Genomic DNA, 15893 nt, shown 5'->3' with positions numbered 1-15893 from the left:
TACACAGTTATACTGGTTTTGAGAACAAGGACTAGTCCGAAACTGGTATAACTCAGTGACGTAATTCAGAGGAATCAACTATTAGTATAAATGATGTATGTTCTACAGGTATTACATGTATATATACATAAGATTCAATGTGATGAGTAAAAGATGAGTCAAACAGAACATATAGAAGAAAATAATAGTAATGAAAATGTCAGTTTCAAAATTTTTGATTTCATAGTGATAAAAAAATTGAAGATAATTATTAATGTGATCAACTCTCATAGATATAGAATTTATTAATAGTGAATACAAACGTTTTTCTCCAGACTGTAGATAAAATGGCAGAGACTGACCACAGTGTCAACTTAGAGGGAACAACTAAAGCTGACGATAGTGACGACAGTGACTTTATAGCCACAGATTCCGGTCGTCACAGCTTCCAAACTGAGGAAGAAAATGACCAACCAGAAAGTGAAGAAATATTGATTGACATCCCCACAATCCGCCCACCAATAGGATTTCGGTCTCCAGTCGAGGAAGAAGGCCACGAACCTCAAAATACAAGTCCAGGTCATTCACCAAATATGGACTCTGACCTAGAATGGACTTATCCCAAAATACCTAAAGTAAAGATTATACACTCTAATTTCGAAAATAGCGAACAATTATTTAAAGAGACAGCTGATAAAAATGAATGGCTTCCAGAGAAAGGGATGAAGCTCTTCCAGAATGAGGAGGTTCTTAGAAGCAGTTGTCGTTCGTTTAATAGACATATAGGGAACCAATACAGTTCATCATTGGACAGTAGAAGATACCAACAAAAAAGAAACTCTGCCATCGAGAAACGTCACCGTTCCTTGGATTCAACTGATATTCATTGTCGCAGAAATCAAAGGAAAGAAAGTCGATCAGTTGACAGGCTCTACTTGAGAGACGTTCTGCATCATAGAATCAGTAACAATTCAGAAGTTAGCGATTTTATTAACGAAGAAACTGAAGGGAAGAAATATAACCACGAACAAGAAAACTGGAATACGAATGAGCTGTGTGGAAATAAAAGTGGAAACATCAAGAACAATTTGAATGAATTTGGAGATATTGAAAACGGTTCTACTGACAGAGAGACAATCTCAAACAACTGGAAGACTGGGCACTCTGATGAACTGGTTAGAAGGAGTCCGCCTCAAGAAGAGAATAATAAGCATTTAAAAAATGAGTACAATTTTCTTCCGGAGAATTCGAACCAATTTAGAAAACAAGATAAAAAAAAGGTTTGGGATATTTTTAATGTTGACTTACCACACGCTATAGAATATAACGGAGGTTCCACTGAACCTAGATATAAGATTACTAATTCTGATGAATTCGGAGAGAGAAGGCTTGAAACTGTAGTAGAGGAGAAACCTCATTGGAAGAACGATGACACTATATGTGTGGACATCAACAGACCCTCCATAAGTGTCCAGGACGAAAAAGAAGTGAAATATTTTCTTTCTTCTGGTTTTTTCTTTAGACCAAATATCAGTTTGTTTGGCTCTTCGCTTGATGTAGAACCAGATCAAACCCAGAAGAATACTTTACTAGAGAAACCCATCAGACCAGTCACCAAGATATTCCCGTTACCTGCTGCGTACAAGAACAGCTTCTTATTGCGTAGGAAATTTAACTCTGACCTTTATTCTGGAGTAGATAAAACCACAAATGGTGCGTCTAGTCTTTATGACACGTGCAACAACGACAAGAACCATGTTCCAACAGATAGCATTAGTGCACTTGTGCATCGGGAAATTACAGAGGCTGTGAAAGAAATGAATGGTTGGCTGTGACACTGCAATGATGCCATCTAGTGTTACGCGTGAGAAGTAATTTCTCGTAAATCGGTGTTTAAGTGTATATTATTATTACATTTCATCATCAGGTTATTCTACTGTTTGTCATACAATATTATAATATCCAGCTTCCCCGATTTCTCTTACATAAATCACAAATGTAGTTAAAGTATATTCTTTATGTAAATTTAGGGATTGAGAAAAGTGCTGAAAATATCATTTCTGGTTATTTCCAACGAAATACCACTTGCCTTACTTTCTGCTCGTTAAACTGATGTTAACTTATAGAAACATTAATGTATTATGGACTACTGTAATTACATTTGTTGTAGCATACAACACACTCTAGATATTTGAATAGCTAACAGTGAGGATGGCAACCCACATCACTCTGGATTCTCAAGTGTGAAGAGGTCAGAGGTACATCTTAAAACATAAACTTTGAACCTTCGGAATTCAAAAAGTTCACGAACATGCTGAAATACACATTTTTACTACAGAAGAAGAATATTCAGACTTCAGTAGTATAAATACGTATTTCTATAAACTACTCAGCATTATAAAAGTTTCGTAAAAGACAAAGCATATCACCTTTTGAATACCAATTTAACGAAACGTCTAAAAGTTAATTCCTCTTTACATGAAATAAGTAGAAAAGATTATTTGTATATATAATTCTGAGAGCTATAGAACTTCTAATCTCTTGAAATCAAGTAAAGTACGTATGTATTCTGAGGGTTAATATAAAAGAAAGCAGAGAAACAAACGTCAACTTTATGGTTTTCTCTGCTTCCACCTGGCGAAATAAGATGATCACTGAAAGCCCTCTAGTGTCGTTCTGACTAGTTAAAGTAGGTTTCTTTGGAGACAATAGTTGATTGGGCTTGTTGCTTATTTAGAATTCGTCACGTAAGTGACTTGAAAACAAGTTACGAGAAATTATAATTCTTACATTTTATCCAGTGTCCAGACACACAAAATTAACCAATAAATGCATTAAGTCAAAACGTTAACAGTCGATTGAAAGACACATACTCGAAATGAAAACTAATGAATGTAACTTAAGTTTAACATTTATCACCTGAAGGTTATGTCCTGATCTTTGTGGTCACCATGCTACATTACTATCTGGAGGTTATGTCCCGACCTTTGTGGTCATCATGCTACATTTACCATCTCATGGTCATGTTTCGATATTTGTGGTCACCATGCTATATTATCAATTTATTCTTGGTTACTTTACATTATGTATAAAACCGCAACTCTGTATTTCGTGAAAAGATGTCAATAATGTTTACTATTGAAGCTTCTCGCGATCCTGTTACAAGAACAACAAATGTAACAATTTTCAGTGAAACTGATATATGTATTTATACTTACTTCACGAATGAACTAATACATTTCAAGATTATCTATTACTATATTAGATGCAACTGAAAACAATCTACCGAATGTTTGTTTGGTGTCTATAAATTGTCAATATTTTACCATCGAACGGCTTGAAAGACTCATTCTTATAGTGGATGAATGTGTCGATCTTTGGATTAATATGAATGTTTATGTTTATGTTGGATAGCCTTATGATGGGAAATCAAGGGGATTTGGGAACATCTTAGAATAGGTTGTATCGATAAATATAGAAACAACATTTAATGACTTGAAAACAATGTATGCAAAATTATAAGTGTTACATTTTTGTTTTGGAACTAACTTCATTATTTTTTAATTTAATTTCGGTTTTAATATTCGGAAATATTTTAATGATTTCATGTAAGAAAATGTAAAAGCTCTTAACATTTTCTTATACATTTAATTTTGTTAACTGTAAAAGTTTAGTTGCTATAACCGCTGTTAAAAATCTTACAATGTGTTAATGGTAACTTCAGCCAACAGGTGAGTGTGTGTTTTTTTCTTGTAGCAAAGCCATATTGGGTTATCTACTCTGTCCACCGAGAGGAATCGAACCCCTGACTTTACACTTATTTGTGTAAAGTCCCAGCGAGGGACCAGCCAACAGGTCAGACCACATAAAACAATTTACAGTAAACATAGTTTTAAGCTATGGTCTTTATCAAAACAATGATAAAATTAAGAATATGAAAGAAGAGGAAGTCCCTCTTGTGATTTACCTTGTGGAGCACCAGGTGGCACAAAAAATGTGAAACAACTGTTACACTAGGCCAGCACAAAATGATACGCTATATTATAAAATCAAACATTTTTACTGAAACTTGGTTACCTTATAAATATATAGAGGTTAGAGGTTATAATATAATTTAAAAACTAATATTTTCCATGATGTAAGACAGTTAAAGTTTGAATACTAAAGATGATATAGTTCATTTCCATTTTTTAAGACCATAAAAATATCCCAGTGACTCAGTGATAAATCTCAAAACCTACATTTAAACTCTAAATATCGAGTTTCGATACCCATGGTGGGCAAAGCATAGATAGCCCATTTTATAGCTTTGTGCATAATAACAAATGTCATACAACTGCTTTCATCCAAGATGTTATATTTATAGTCAAACTATATTCACGCTCTTGGTTTCATTTTAAATACAAGTTTACACTTTCAGTTTGGAACAGGTGTTTTTGTTGTGAAGAGTTCAACCTAAGCATCACATTACTCACAAGTTTCATACCATTCACTACAGGCTGGTTCCACACATTTCATCGTGTTCACTAATCTTATGTTTTAATTTGTTATAACAATCGCGGTAAAGATATTACTAGTCACTTTTTATGTAAAATGCATGAAAGACCTCCCAATTTATATGTAAAACACAGATGTTCACCAAACGTTTTTGTAAAACAAATTTCATGGCTTCCTTAGACTGTTACTTGCAAGTAAGCTAATAAACAATAAAGATATATTTGTTACTTTAAATTTATATGTGGAATAGCGGGTTAAGGCTATTAAACTGCAGTAAACATCAATGATATATTTGTTACTTGTAATTTATATGTGGAATAGAGGGTTAAGACTATTAAACTACAGTAAACATCAATGATATATTTGTTACTTGTAATTTATATGTGGAATAGAGGGTTAAGATTATTAAACTACAGTAAACATCAATGATATATTTGTTACTTGTAATTTATATGTGGAATAGAGGGTTAAGACTATTAAACTACAGTAAACATCAATGATATATTTGTTACTTGTAATTTATATGTGGAATAGAGGGTTAAGATTATTAAGGTACATTACACAATAAAGATATATTTGTTACTTGATAGTAACAGTGTGGAATAGATGGTACAGATTATTGAGGTACATTACACAATAAAGATATATTTGTCACTTGATAGTAACAGTGTGGAATAGAGGGTTAAGATTATTAAGGTACATTACACAATAAAGATATATCACTTGATAGTAACAGTGTGGAATAGAGGGTTAAGATTATTAAGGTACATTACACAATAAGGATATATCACTTGATAGTGACAGTGTGGAATAGAGGGTTAAGATTATTAAGGTACATTACACAATAAAGATATATCACTTGATAGTAACAGTGTGGAATAGAGGGTTAAGATTATTAAGGTACATTACACAATAAAGATATATCACTTGATAGTTACAGTGTGGAATAGAGGGTTAAGATTATTAAGGTACATTACACAATAAAGATATATCACTTGATAGTAACAGTGTGGAATAGAGGGTTAAGATTATTAAGGTACATTACACAATAAAGATATATCACTTGATAGTGACAGTGTGGAATAGAGGGTTAAGATTATTAAGGTACATTACACAATAAAGATATATCACTTGATAGTTACAGTGTGGAATAGAGGGTTAAGATTATTAAGGTACATTACACAATAAGGATATATCACTTGATAGTAACAGTGTGGAATAGAGGGTTAAGATTATTAAGGTACATTACACAATAAAGATATATCACTTGATAGTAACAGTGTGGAATAGAGGGTTAAGATTATTAAGGTACATTACACAATAAAGATATATCACTTGATAGTTACAGTGTGGAATAGAGGGTTAAGATTATTAAGGTACATTACACAATAAGGATATATCACTTGATAGTAACAGTGTGGAATAGAGGGTTAAGATTATTAAGGTACATTACACAATAAAGATATATCACTTGATAGTTACAGTGTGGAATAGAGGGTTAAGATTATTAAGGTACATTACACAATAAGGATATATCACTTGATAGTAACAGTGTGGAATAGAGGGTTAAGATTATTAAGGTACATTACACAATAAAGATATATCACTTGATAGTTACAGTGTGGAATAGAGGGTTAAGATTATTAAGGTACATTACACAATAAAGATATATCACTTGATAGTAACAGTGTGGAATAGAGGGTTAAGATTATTAAGGTACATTACACAATAAAGATATATCACTTGATAGTTACAGTGTGGAATAGAGGGTTAAGATTATTAAGGTACATTACACAATAAAGATATATCACTTGATAGTAACAGTGTGGAATAGAGGGTTAAGATTATTAAGGTACATTACACAATAAAGATATATCACTTGATAGTTACAGTGTGGAATAGAGGGTTAAGATTATTAAGGTACATTACACAATAAAGATATATCACTTGATAGTAACAGTGTGGAATAGAGGGTTAAGATTATTAAGGTACATTACACAATAAAGATATATCACTTGATAGTTACAGTGTGGAATAGAAGGTTCATTTCAATCAAACTTTGTAGCGAAGAGTTTCTTTTGTCTCACTTGTTATATAAATATGAACATGATTTAAAGATATTGTAATTTGATTACAATTGATTGAAGTAATAAATATGCAGAAGACAGACCATGTAAACTAAAGCCTGATTCTTTACTGTTCATACTGACTTATTAGTAACACTACAGCTTACTCTACAGGCATTCTTAATACATTCATTAAGTGTATTTGGATAGTTACCCGAAATTGAATGAAACAACAATTAATAAACCTTACCTATATTTATATAAACAAACGTGTTTGGATGTGTAGATACTACATTGAATGAAGTTTTTTAGCAAATAAAATCAAATTCCCAAAGAAGAAAAGAATGTGTCACAGAGGAAAACAGATGAAGAGAAAACTACGACATTTTGTTCAACTTTTCTCGCGTGACAAATCTAGGTACAGAGTTTACGTTTATCGGTACTTTAAATAATTCATGACTTGAATAAATTGACTTTGATGTCAGTTATCTGCCAATCTCGAGTCGCACTTTTACACACTCGCAGTCCAATAAGTACATTTCTAGTTCTGATAAGTTCATGTTTTCATGCATCCTTCCACATTTACGGGCCAATCGCAAACGTTTTCGTTGGGATTGAATACGAGTTGATCAGGACACGACATGTGATAACGAATTTTTCCTTGACAGAGAAAATACTTCTCACATTGTTTTGTATCTTGGTGGTACGAGGTAATTCCATCAGCCTCATCACACTCAACCTCATCAGGATCTGAAAACAAATATGGAGAAAGCAATTAATGATCGAAAAAGGACAATTGCATTTGTATTTGGACACGGAGAAGACAATGAATGGTTAAAGAAAGACGTCACCAGTACCTAGACAAGGATAATGCAATCAATGGTTAAAGAAAGACGTCACCAGTACCTAGACAAGGATAATGCAATCAATGGTTAAAGAAAGACATCACCAGTACCTAGACAAGGATAATTCAATCAATGGTTAAAGAAAGACGTCACCAGTATCCGGACAAAAGGAAGATATTGAATAGTTAAAGAAAGACGTCACCAGAATCTAGACATCGAGAAGACAAGGAATGGTTAAAGAAATACGTCACCAATATCTAGACGAGGAGAAGACACTGAATGGTTAGAGAAAGACGTCGCTAGAAGTTAAACACAGAAAATACATTGAATGTAAGAGAATGACGAAACCAGTATCTAGACACGGAGAAAACAATGAATGGCTACAGAAAAACTCCACCAGTCTCTAGACACGGAGAAGACATTTAATGGTTAAAGAAACAGTCGCCAGTATCTAGACACGGAGAAGACGTTAAAGTGGTTCTTTAGTGGTTAAAGAAAGAACTATAAGTGTTACCAAATAATTGGTGTAACTTACCGAAACAAACGAATTGTATATGCTTCTATCTTACCGTTTTTCTGCTCAAGGGAGTTGTAAATACTGCTATCTAGAGCATCCAGGTTAGCTACTGTATAGTCTTTTAGTTCTTCTTTCATCGTTCTGATCAGTGGATAGGAATGGCCCATACAAGTCCCCTGGAAGTCGTCCATGTCCACGGACCAGATCATCACCCCACCGTAACCAGCCTGCTTCAGCCACTGAGCCTGCAAGAAAGTTAACCAGAGACCATGTTTGAAAAATGTTGTTAGGCCTGGAATCAGCCAATCAAAGTTTGATTGAATCATGACTATTTACGCATGTTTGAAAGGTCTTGTCAGACCTAACTGCCGTGCTACTAATCAGCCAATCAGAGGAGCCTGACTGAACCATGACCATTTATTGTGAGAGATTTTGTTTCCTTTCATCTTCTGCTGCTTGGACACATGGTTTAAAAGTTTAATTTAATGTTCCAAGTGGAACGAGATAGTTTGAAACTTAAGTGAAACCGTTTCATTTTATTCATTATTTTAGTTTTTATTCTAATCTTAAACGAAATCTATAAATCTAATTTTAATCTCATATAAAATGTCTAAACTTATTGATTAGGCTGTTTGTTTGTTTTGAATTTCACCCAAAGCTACCCAAGGGCTATCTGCGCTAGCCGTCCCTAATTTAGCAGTGTAAGACTAGAGGGAAGACACCTAGTCATCAACACCCACCACTTGGGCTACTCTTTTACCAACGAATAGTGGGATTGACTGTACATTATAACGCCCCCACGGCTAAGAGAACGAGCATGTTTAGTGTGACGGGGATTCGAACGCGACCCTCAGAATACGAGTTGAACGCCTTAACCCACCTGGCCATGCCAGGCCTGATTAGTCTGACCCTTACTTCTGTCTTCGAGAAGTATAAACGTGTAACAAATATGTATCTCTGGTCCGAAAGAAGTATAACAAACTACACGTATCGTGTAACATATCTATAGAATTAGTAACACATTAGTTTGAAAATTTATGTTTTTATTCTATCAAACAGAAAACATAACTTTCACCATGGAAACTCGTTGTTTAAATACAGATTAAAACAGTAAAATATTAACCATGGCTACACCTTCATTCATAAGAAAAAGAAAAAAGATTGATTTTGTTGCTAATGTTTTAGATATTCACAATTTAGTTTTGGTAGAAAAATGCCTACGTTGTGATGATTTGTATTATTAAACCGTTTTAAATAAATGAGAAAATTCTAGTTTGGTGTCTCGCCATCTATTAGTCATTTATATAACTTCAAAAAAAGAAAAGTATAAACTAAAACCACAGTTAATAGTGCATATTTCTTGTATTTCGTTTAAGTATTTAAACAAACTGCTGATAGTTAATAGTGTATTAAAGCGTTCACAATATTTTATGAATGTCACTAAAAAAGGAGTCAAATTCATTGAGTAAGTTGTAATAAAGAAAAACCAAACGCCTCCCTAATTAACCCTAACAAAACTTACTTTAAATTTAATACTTCGTAAGTCGTCAAAACCAACCCACTGATCATCTTTGTAGGCGTATGGTACCATTTGTTCGTTATCCCAGACAAGTACGGCACCAGACTTCAAGAAGTCACAAATCTAGAGGGGAAAAGGAAAAGCAAACATTTCAGCATTCATAATTATATATAAGGGGACGTTACTATAACAACAACAGGTGTTATTAAGGGGACGTTAATCTAACAACAACAGGTATTGTTAAGGGGACGTTAATCTAACAACAACAGGTGTTATTAAGGAGTCGTTAAACTAACAACAACAGGTGTTATTAAGGGGACGTTAATCTAACAACAACAGGTATTGTTAAGGGGACGTTAATCTAACAACAACAGGTATTGTTAAGGGGACGTTAATCTAACAACAACAGGTGTTATTAAGGGGTCGTTAATCTAATAACAACAGGTATTATTAAAGGGTCGTTAAACTAACAACAACGGGTGTTACTGAGGGGTCGTTAAACTAACAACAACGGGTGTTACTGAGGGGTCGTTAAACTAACAACAACTGGTTTTACTGAGGGGTAGTTAAACTAACAACAACTGGTGTTATTGAGGGGTCGTTAAACTAACAACAACAGGTGTTATTAAGGGGTCGTTAAACTAACAACAACGGGTGTTATTGAGGGGTCGTTAAACTATCAACAATGGGTGTTATTGAGGGGTGTTTAAACAAATAACAACCAGTGTTATTAAGGAACACTCTACAATATTTTATATTTTAGCCTATTAGTGATATTAATATTACCAGTAATAATCACTTATAAAACACGACCACAGTTCTGGTAGTTTCTTCTATTTAAACTACAAATAATCCATACTGCCGCTTCGCTCCTGAGAAATTAATAATTCAAATAGATATTGGAAACTATAACGTATTAAAGACATAATTTTTAGTAACATGTATTAAACTTCTCTGTATTAAAATAAGCCAATAACCTAATAGAATGTACGAATATTATTAATATTCTCTAAAAAACGTAAATCAGAGACACAGAATTTTTATGATGGCAGCTATTGTTAGCCAAACGAAAAGAAAGTGATGTTTTGAAAAACGTATTGAACTATTCGTAGCAGGAACTCGTTACAATCGACTGTTCTCTCGTGTTCCGCCATTTGTATATGGCTTCTGTGTAAATCCGTTTTTTAGCTCACCTCAAAAAAGGATAAAAACCCCGATTCCCCCGTGTAGTTTCCAGGTAGACCACCCCCTGCTGCGGGGGCGCCAATGTCTGTCATTGATGTGTTACTGAGGGTGAAACTGCGGCCGTAGGTGGGGATACCGATGCACAGCTTTTCTCTTGGTGCTCCTTGTTTCACCCATTCTGCGGCACTATAGTCCTAAAAATAAAGAATCACCTCACTGCTTATTATATCAGAAAGTTGAATATAAAACAACGTTTTATTTTAAAACAAAAAGAAAGTGTCTGTCCAGCTTCATAGAGGCCAATTTAGATCCGTTGAGCACTCTCTACCCCCATATCCATGTAGCAATGTGAATCTGGAAACCCCTGTGCAAGTACGTGGGTTGCATCCTCTCCAAATCCAGCACTTTCTTTATGTTGAGTTTTCTAGCATTAACTAATATTTAATTACTTATATTTGGAATAGTTATTATCACAAATTATTAAACATTTCTTTATATAACTACATATTACTTGAATTATTAAACATTACTTTGTAAGGTTAATATTACTTGAATTGTTAAACATTACTTTGTAAGGTTAATATTACTTGAATTATTAAACATTTCTTTGTAAGGTTAATATTACTTGAATTATTAAACATTTCTTTGTAAGGTTAATATTACTTGAATTATTAAACATTGTTAAACATTTCTTTGTAAGGTTAATATTACTTGAATTATTAAACATTGTTAAACATTTCTTTGTATAACTAATATTACTTGAATTATTAAACATTGTTAAACATTTCTTTGTAAGGTTAATATTACTTGAATTATTAAACATTGTTAAACATTTCTTTGTAAGGTTAATATTACTTGAATTATTAAACATTGTTAAACATTTCTTTGTATAACTAATATTACTTGAAGAATTAAACATTGTTAAACATTTCTTTGTATAACTAATATTACTTGAAGAATTAAACATTGTTAAACATTACTTTGTAAGATTAATATTACTTGAATTATTAAACATTTCTTTGTAATAATAATATCACTTGAATTACTAAACATTGTTAAACATTTCTTTGTAATAATAATATCACTTGAATTACTAAACATTGTTAAACATTTCTTTGTAATAATAATATCACTTGAATTATCAGACATTGTTAAACATTTCTTTGTAATACTAATATTACTTGAATTATAATAAATTGTTAAACATTTCTTTGTAATATTAATATTACTTGAATTATAATAAATTGTTAAACATTTCTTTGTAATACTAATATTACTTGAATTATAATAAATTGTTAAACATTTATTTGTAAGAATAATAATGTTTTTAATATTAAGTACAGTTCAATTGTTAATCATATTTAGTGAAATTATTACTGTTTAAACATAAACACAAACTTTTAGTGCTGATACAAGAAAAAATACTACTATATAAATAGAAGACAGTTTTTGCTATATGAGTTCTTTTCTAATGAACAGATTACCAATTATAGGTTATCTGGCCAGGATTTGGAATTTTATAAATGAGGGGAGGAAATGTAATAAAAAGGAACATATGAAGCATCAAATAGAAAAGCTGATGCCACACTAAATATCTCCATAGTTCTAAAAAACAGAATTGTCATAAATATTTGCTTGATGCCCAATGATTTGACACAGAAAGTGGAAATTTGTAGAATGGAAGAATTAGATTATTTCTTTATGTATGTATGTATGTATGTGGAAAACAAAACTAGATGATAAAAGGATAAACTTGAAATGTCGATTATTTATCACTTGGCAACACAAACAAATAAATCTTTTCTTGACTAAGTTTTTTTATAAACAGTTTATATTTTTAATCTCTTTTTGCCTCATCTGCCATTTCTGTCTCCAGAAGTGGTTGGAGAGTCTGTAAAATCATGACTATAGGATATGGTGTAACTGTCTTTAAACGGTTTGACATGATATTCTAATAAACTTGAAAACATTAAACTTACCACTGTTAATTTACTCTGATGTCTACTAGCACTTTGGAGGGCAAAAAGGGGGCTGTTGTGGCCCACCTGGTTTTCCCAGTCTCCATGGAAATCGTAGGTCATCACGTTCATCATATCCAGATACCTGTCAAGTAGCATCACAACATTCTGTTATAACAAACATATTGTTAATGATATCCAGATACCTGTCAAGTACCATCACAACATTCTGTTATAACAAACCTATTGTTAATGATATCCAGATACCTGTCAAGTACCATCACAACATTCTGTTATAACAAACCTATTGTTAATGATATCCAGATACCTGTCAAGTACCATCACAACATTCTATTATTTGGACTACATTACTGAATTACTAATGTTTACACACTCATTATATATATATGTATTTTATCTGTCTATATGTACTTAACAAATTATTAAAATGTTTTCTTCGAATTTGTAACTTATGTTTACAGTATCTTTCTATATGTTGATTACTATTATCCATAATAAATAATAATGTATTTCTTTCATGCATTTTTAAGATTATGGTTACACTTTGAAAAACACATGGTAAGAAGAGGCAGTATATTGGTAATTATATGAAATTAATCTTCCAATATTCTTTCAATTGTCATCCTACCTTCATCAAATTAATAAAGTATAACAATACACTATGAACTTGCACCCATTTTCATAGAACAAAGATAGTATAATAATACACCACCCACTTCTCCCCTCCAACTTTCAGTAAACGAAGATAGTATAATAATACACCACCCACCTCTCTTCTCCTACTTTCATTAAATGAAGATAGTATATAATACACCACCCATCTCTCCCCTCCAACTTTCAGTAAACGAAGATAGTATAATAATACACCACCCACCTCGCCCCTCCAACTTTCAGTAAACGAAGATAGTATAATAATACACCACCCACCTCGCCCCTCCAACTTTCAGTAAACGAAGATAGTATAATAATACACCACCCACCTCTCTTCTCCCACTTTCCTTAAACGAAAATAGTATAATAATACACCACCCACCTCTCTTCTCCTACTTTCATTAAATGAAGATAGTATATAATACACCACCCATCTCTCCCCTCCAACTTTCAGTAAACGAAGATAGTATAATAATACACCACCCACCTCTCTTCTCCCACTTTCCTTAAACGAAAATAGTATAATAATACACCACCCACCTCTCTTCTTCCACTTTCAAGACGACATTGGAATTATTATCAGCTGAAACTATGTTATTTTTCTTTACTGAAAACATACATTCCTTACTTACTTGCTAACTTCCTCTACGTCATAACCGGCTCTGATTGCCTCAAAGTTTGACGGTAAAGCAGCAGATAGAAATAGTTTCGACTTCTTAGAAACACGTGCCTCACCGTTGAAGGCTTCTTTCAAATCCTGTAAAAGAGTTAGACATTATAACAGGTACGATTTGAAACATTTAAATCACTTAGTTTTAGATCAGGTAAGGCTTACGTTGGTAATCATAGAACACAAATATAGATAACAACTGATACTGTGCGAAACATTTATATCACTTGGTTCTAAGTCAAATGAGCCTTAACTAGGCTTGTATCCATAGGTTTTGATAAGCATCCGTTATTGTGTAAATCATTTTGTTATTATTTATTTGAAAATATAGATATCAAACCTACATAAAAGTCCTAATGTGTCACGTCATGTTACGCTTTATTTCTCGAAGAAAGAGTAATAGAAGCTAAATTGCATTTATTCAGATAGCATAGTTCGATTACTGTCTGCCCATTATGGTTTTAATGACAGAGTTGCAAAGGGGGTTAAGGTGAAACATTATAAGTGTAGTGAGTGTTGGTAAATAAGCTTAAACAAGTTATAGTTAAGGACATATGTCTTTAAGGACATAGTGTGGGACCACTAAGTGCATAAAATTTATCATTAAAGTGAAAATATCGATTATGTTTTAAACTTGAATCATTTATGAATTGGCCCGACATGGCCAGGTGGTCAGGGTGATCAACTCAGAATGTGCGGGTCGCGGGTTCAAATCCCTGTCGCACCAAACATGCTCGCCCTTTCAGCCGTAAGGAGATTATAATATTATCCTATATCCTAACCTTAACCAGTCCAGTAAACCTGGTCTTATCCTATATTCTCACCTTAACCAGCCCAGTAAACCTGGTCTTATCCTATATCCTCACCTTAACCAGTGCAGTAAACCTGGTCTTATCCTATATTCTCACCTTAACCAGCCCAGTAAACCTGGTCTTATCCTATATCCTCACCTTAACCAGTCCAGTAAACCTGGTCTTATCCCATATCTTCACCTTAACCAGTCCAGTAAACCTGGTCCTATCCTATATTCTCACGATAGCCAGTCCAGTAAACCTGGTCTTGTCCTATATCCTCACCTTAACCAGCCCAGTAAACCTGGTCTTATCCTATATCCTCACCTTAACCAGCCCAGTAAACCTGGTCTTATCCTATATCCTTACCTTAACCAGTCCAGTAAACCTGGTCTTATCCTCTACTCCTCGTGGAAACTCCCAGTTCAGCTCCATTCCATCAAATCCCTGTTGCCTTAGGAATTCTATTGTGTTGAAAATGAACTGAGATTTTCTGGAAATAAAACATACATAGGAATATGTAAAACAAAGATTCTCACCGTATGAATTAATCCTATGAACCTTATATCTCATCGCAATCTCACATTTATAAACCACACTGAAGTATAAATATGAAAATAAACTAAGACACATTTTAATTTTAGCACCCTCATTCGTCTTATTTACTTTACCTGTACGTATTTTCTGTCAACTCTCTAAAAGGTCTTGAGCCAATGAGCCAGCCACCGACTCCCAGAAGTACCTTCAAAATAGGATTCTTCCTCTTCAAGGCCAAGACACGGTCATAAAGACCCTTACTGTTCCCTCGGGTTTCATCTTCTTCGTCCGTGGGTGAAAGTTTAAGATCTTTAATCCCAGCGAATGCAAACACAACATGAGTGCAGAGATGAGGGTCAAGATCCTCTGGTACGAATCTCCCTGTTCCATGCCTTTTGTGAGACCAGTTGGTGAAATAACATACAACACGTGCGTTCGATTCTTCGTGAAAGAGAATTGTGTTACAAAAATTTACAAAATAAAAGGGGATGTCCACAGATGTAGTAAATAACTAAAACTAGTATATCTACAAATATTAGTTGTTGTTTTTTTGTTTGTTAAATTTTTCATAAAGCTAATTGATAGTTATCTGCACTAGCTGTCTTTAATTAAGAAATCATAAAATACAGAGAAGGCAGTAAGTTACCTTCACCCACC

General features: G+C 33.3%; 2 protein-coding genes across 6 annotated transcripts in view; one reads left to right on the top strand and one right to left on the bottom strand.

Annotated features, from left to right (window-relative positions):
• The window catches only part of LOC143255116 (uncharacterized), a 32872-nt gene extending 28477 nt beyond the window's left edge, over window positions 1-4395 (top strand). For all 4 annotated transcript variants that reach the window (XM_076510287.1, XM_076510289.1, XM_076510288.1 and 1 more), the window contains exon 13: window positions 315-4395. In XM_076510287.1, the coding sequence (XP_076366402.1) occupies window positions 315-1814 (1500 nt within the window). In that variant the 3' untranslated portion in view covers window positions 1815-4395. The remainder of the gene's footprint in view (window positions 1-314) is intronic.
• Window positions 4396-6650: 2255 nt separating this feature from the next.
• LOC143255115 (putative chitinase 10) overlaps window positions 6651-15893 on the bottom strand; it is a 35793-nt gene continuing 26550 nt past the window's right edge. For both annotated transcript variants that reach the window (XM_076510286.1, XM_076510285.1), the window contains 8 exons: window positions 15371-15677; window positions 15069-15192; window positions 13871-13995; window positions 12588-12711; window positions 10617-10802; window positions 9427-9546; window positions 7957-8149; window positions 6651-7292 (listed from right to left, as the gene is read on the bottom strand). In XM_076510286.1, the coding sequence (XP_076366401.1) occupies window positions 7099-7292; window positions 7957-8149; window positions 9427-9546; window positions 10617-10802; window positions 12588-12711; window positions 13871-13995; window positions 15069-15192; window positions 15371-15677 (1373 nt within the window). In that variant the 3' untranslated portion in view covers window positions 6651-7098. The remainder of the gene's footprint in view (window positions 7293-7956; window positions 8150-9426; window positions 9547-10616; window positions 10803-12587; window positions 12712-13870; window positions 13996-15068; window positions 15193-15370; window positions 15678-15893) is intronic.

Source organism: Tachypleus tridentatus, chromosome 7, assembly GCF_004210375.1.
Source record: "Tachypleus tridentatus isolate NWPU-2018 chromosome 7, ASM421037v1, whole genome shotgun sequence".
Taxonomy (NCBI): Eukaryota; Metazoa; Arthropoda; class Merostomata; order Xiphosura; family Limulidae; genus Tachypleus; species Tachypleus tridentatus.
Note: the sequence above shows the minus strand (reverse complement) of the source record. Positions and strands in the feature narration are given on the sequence as shown.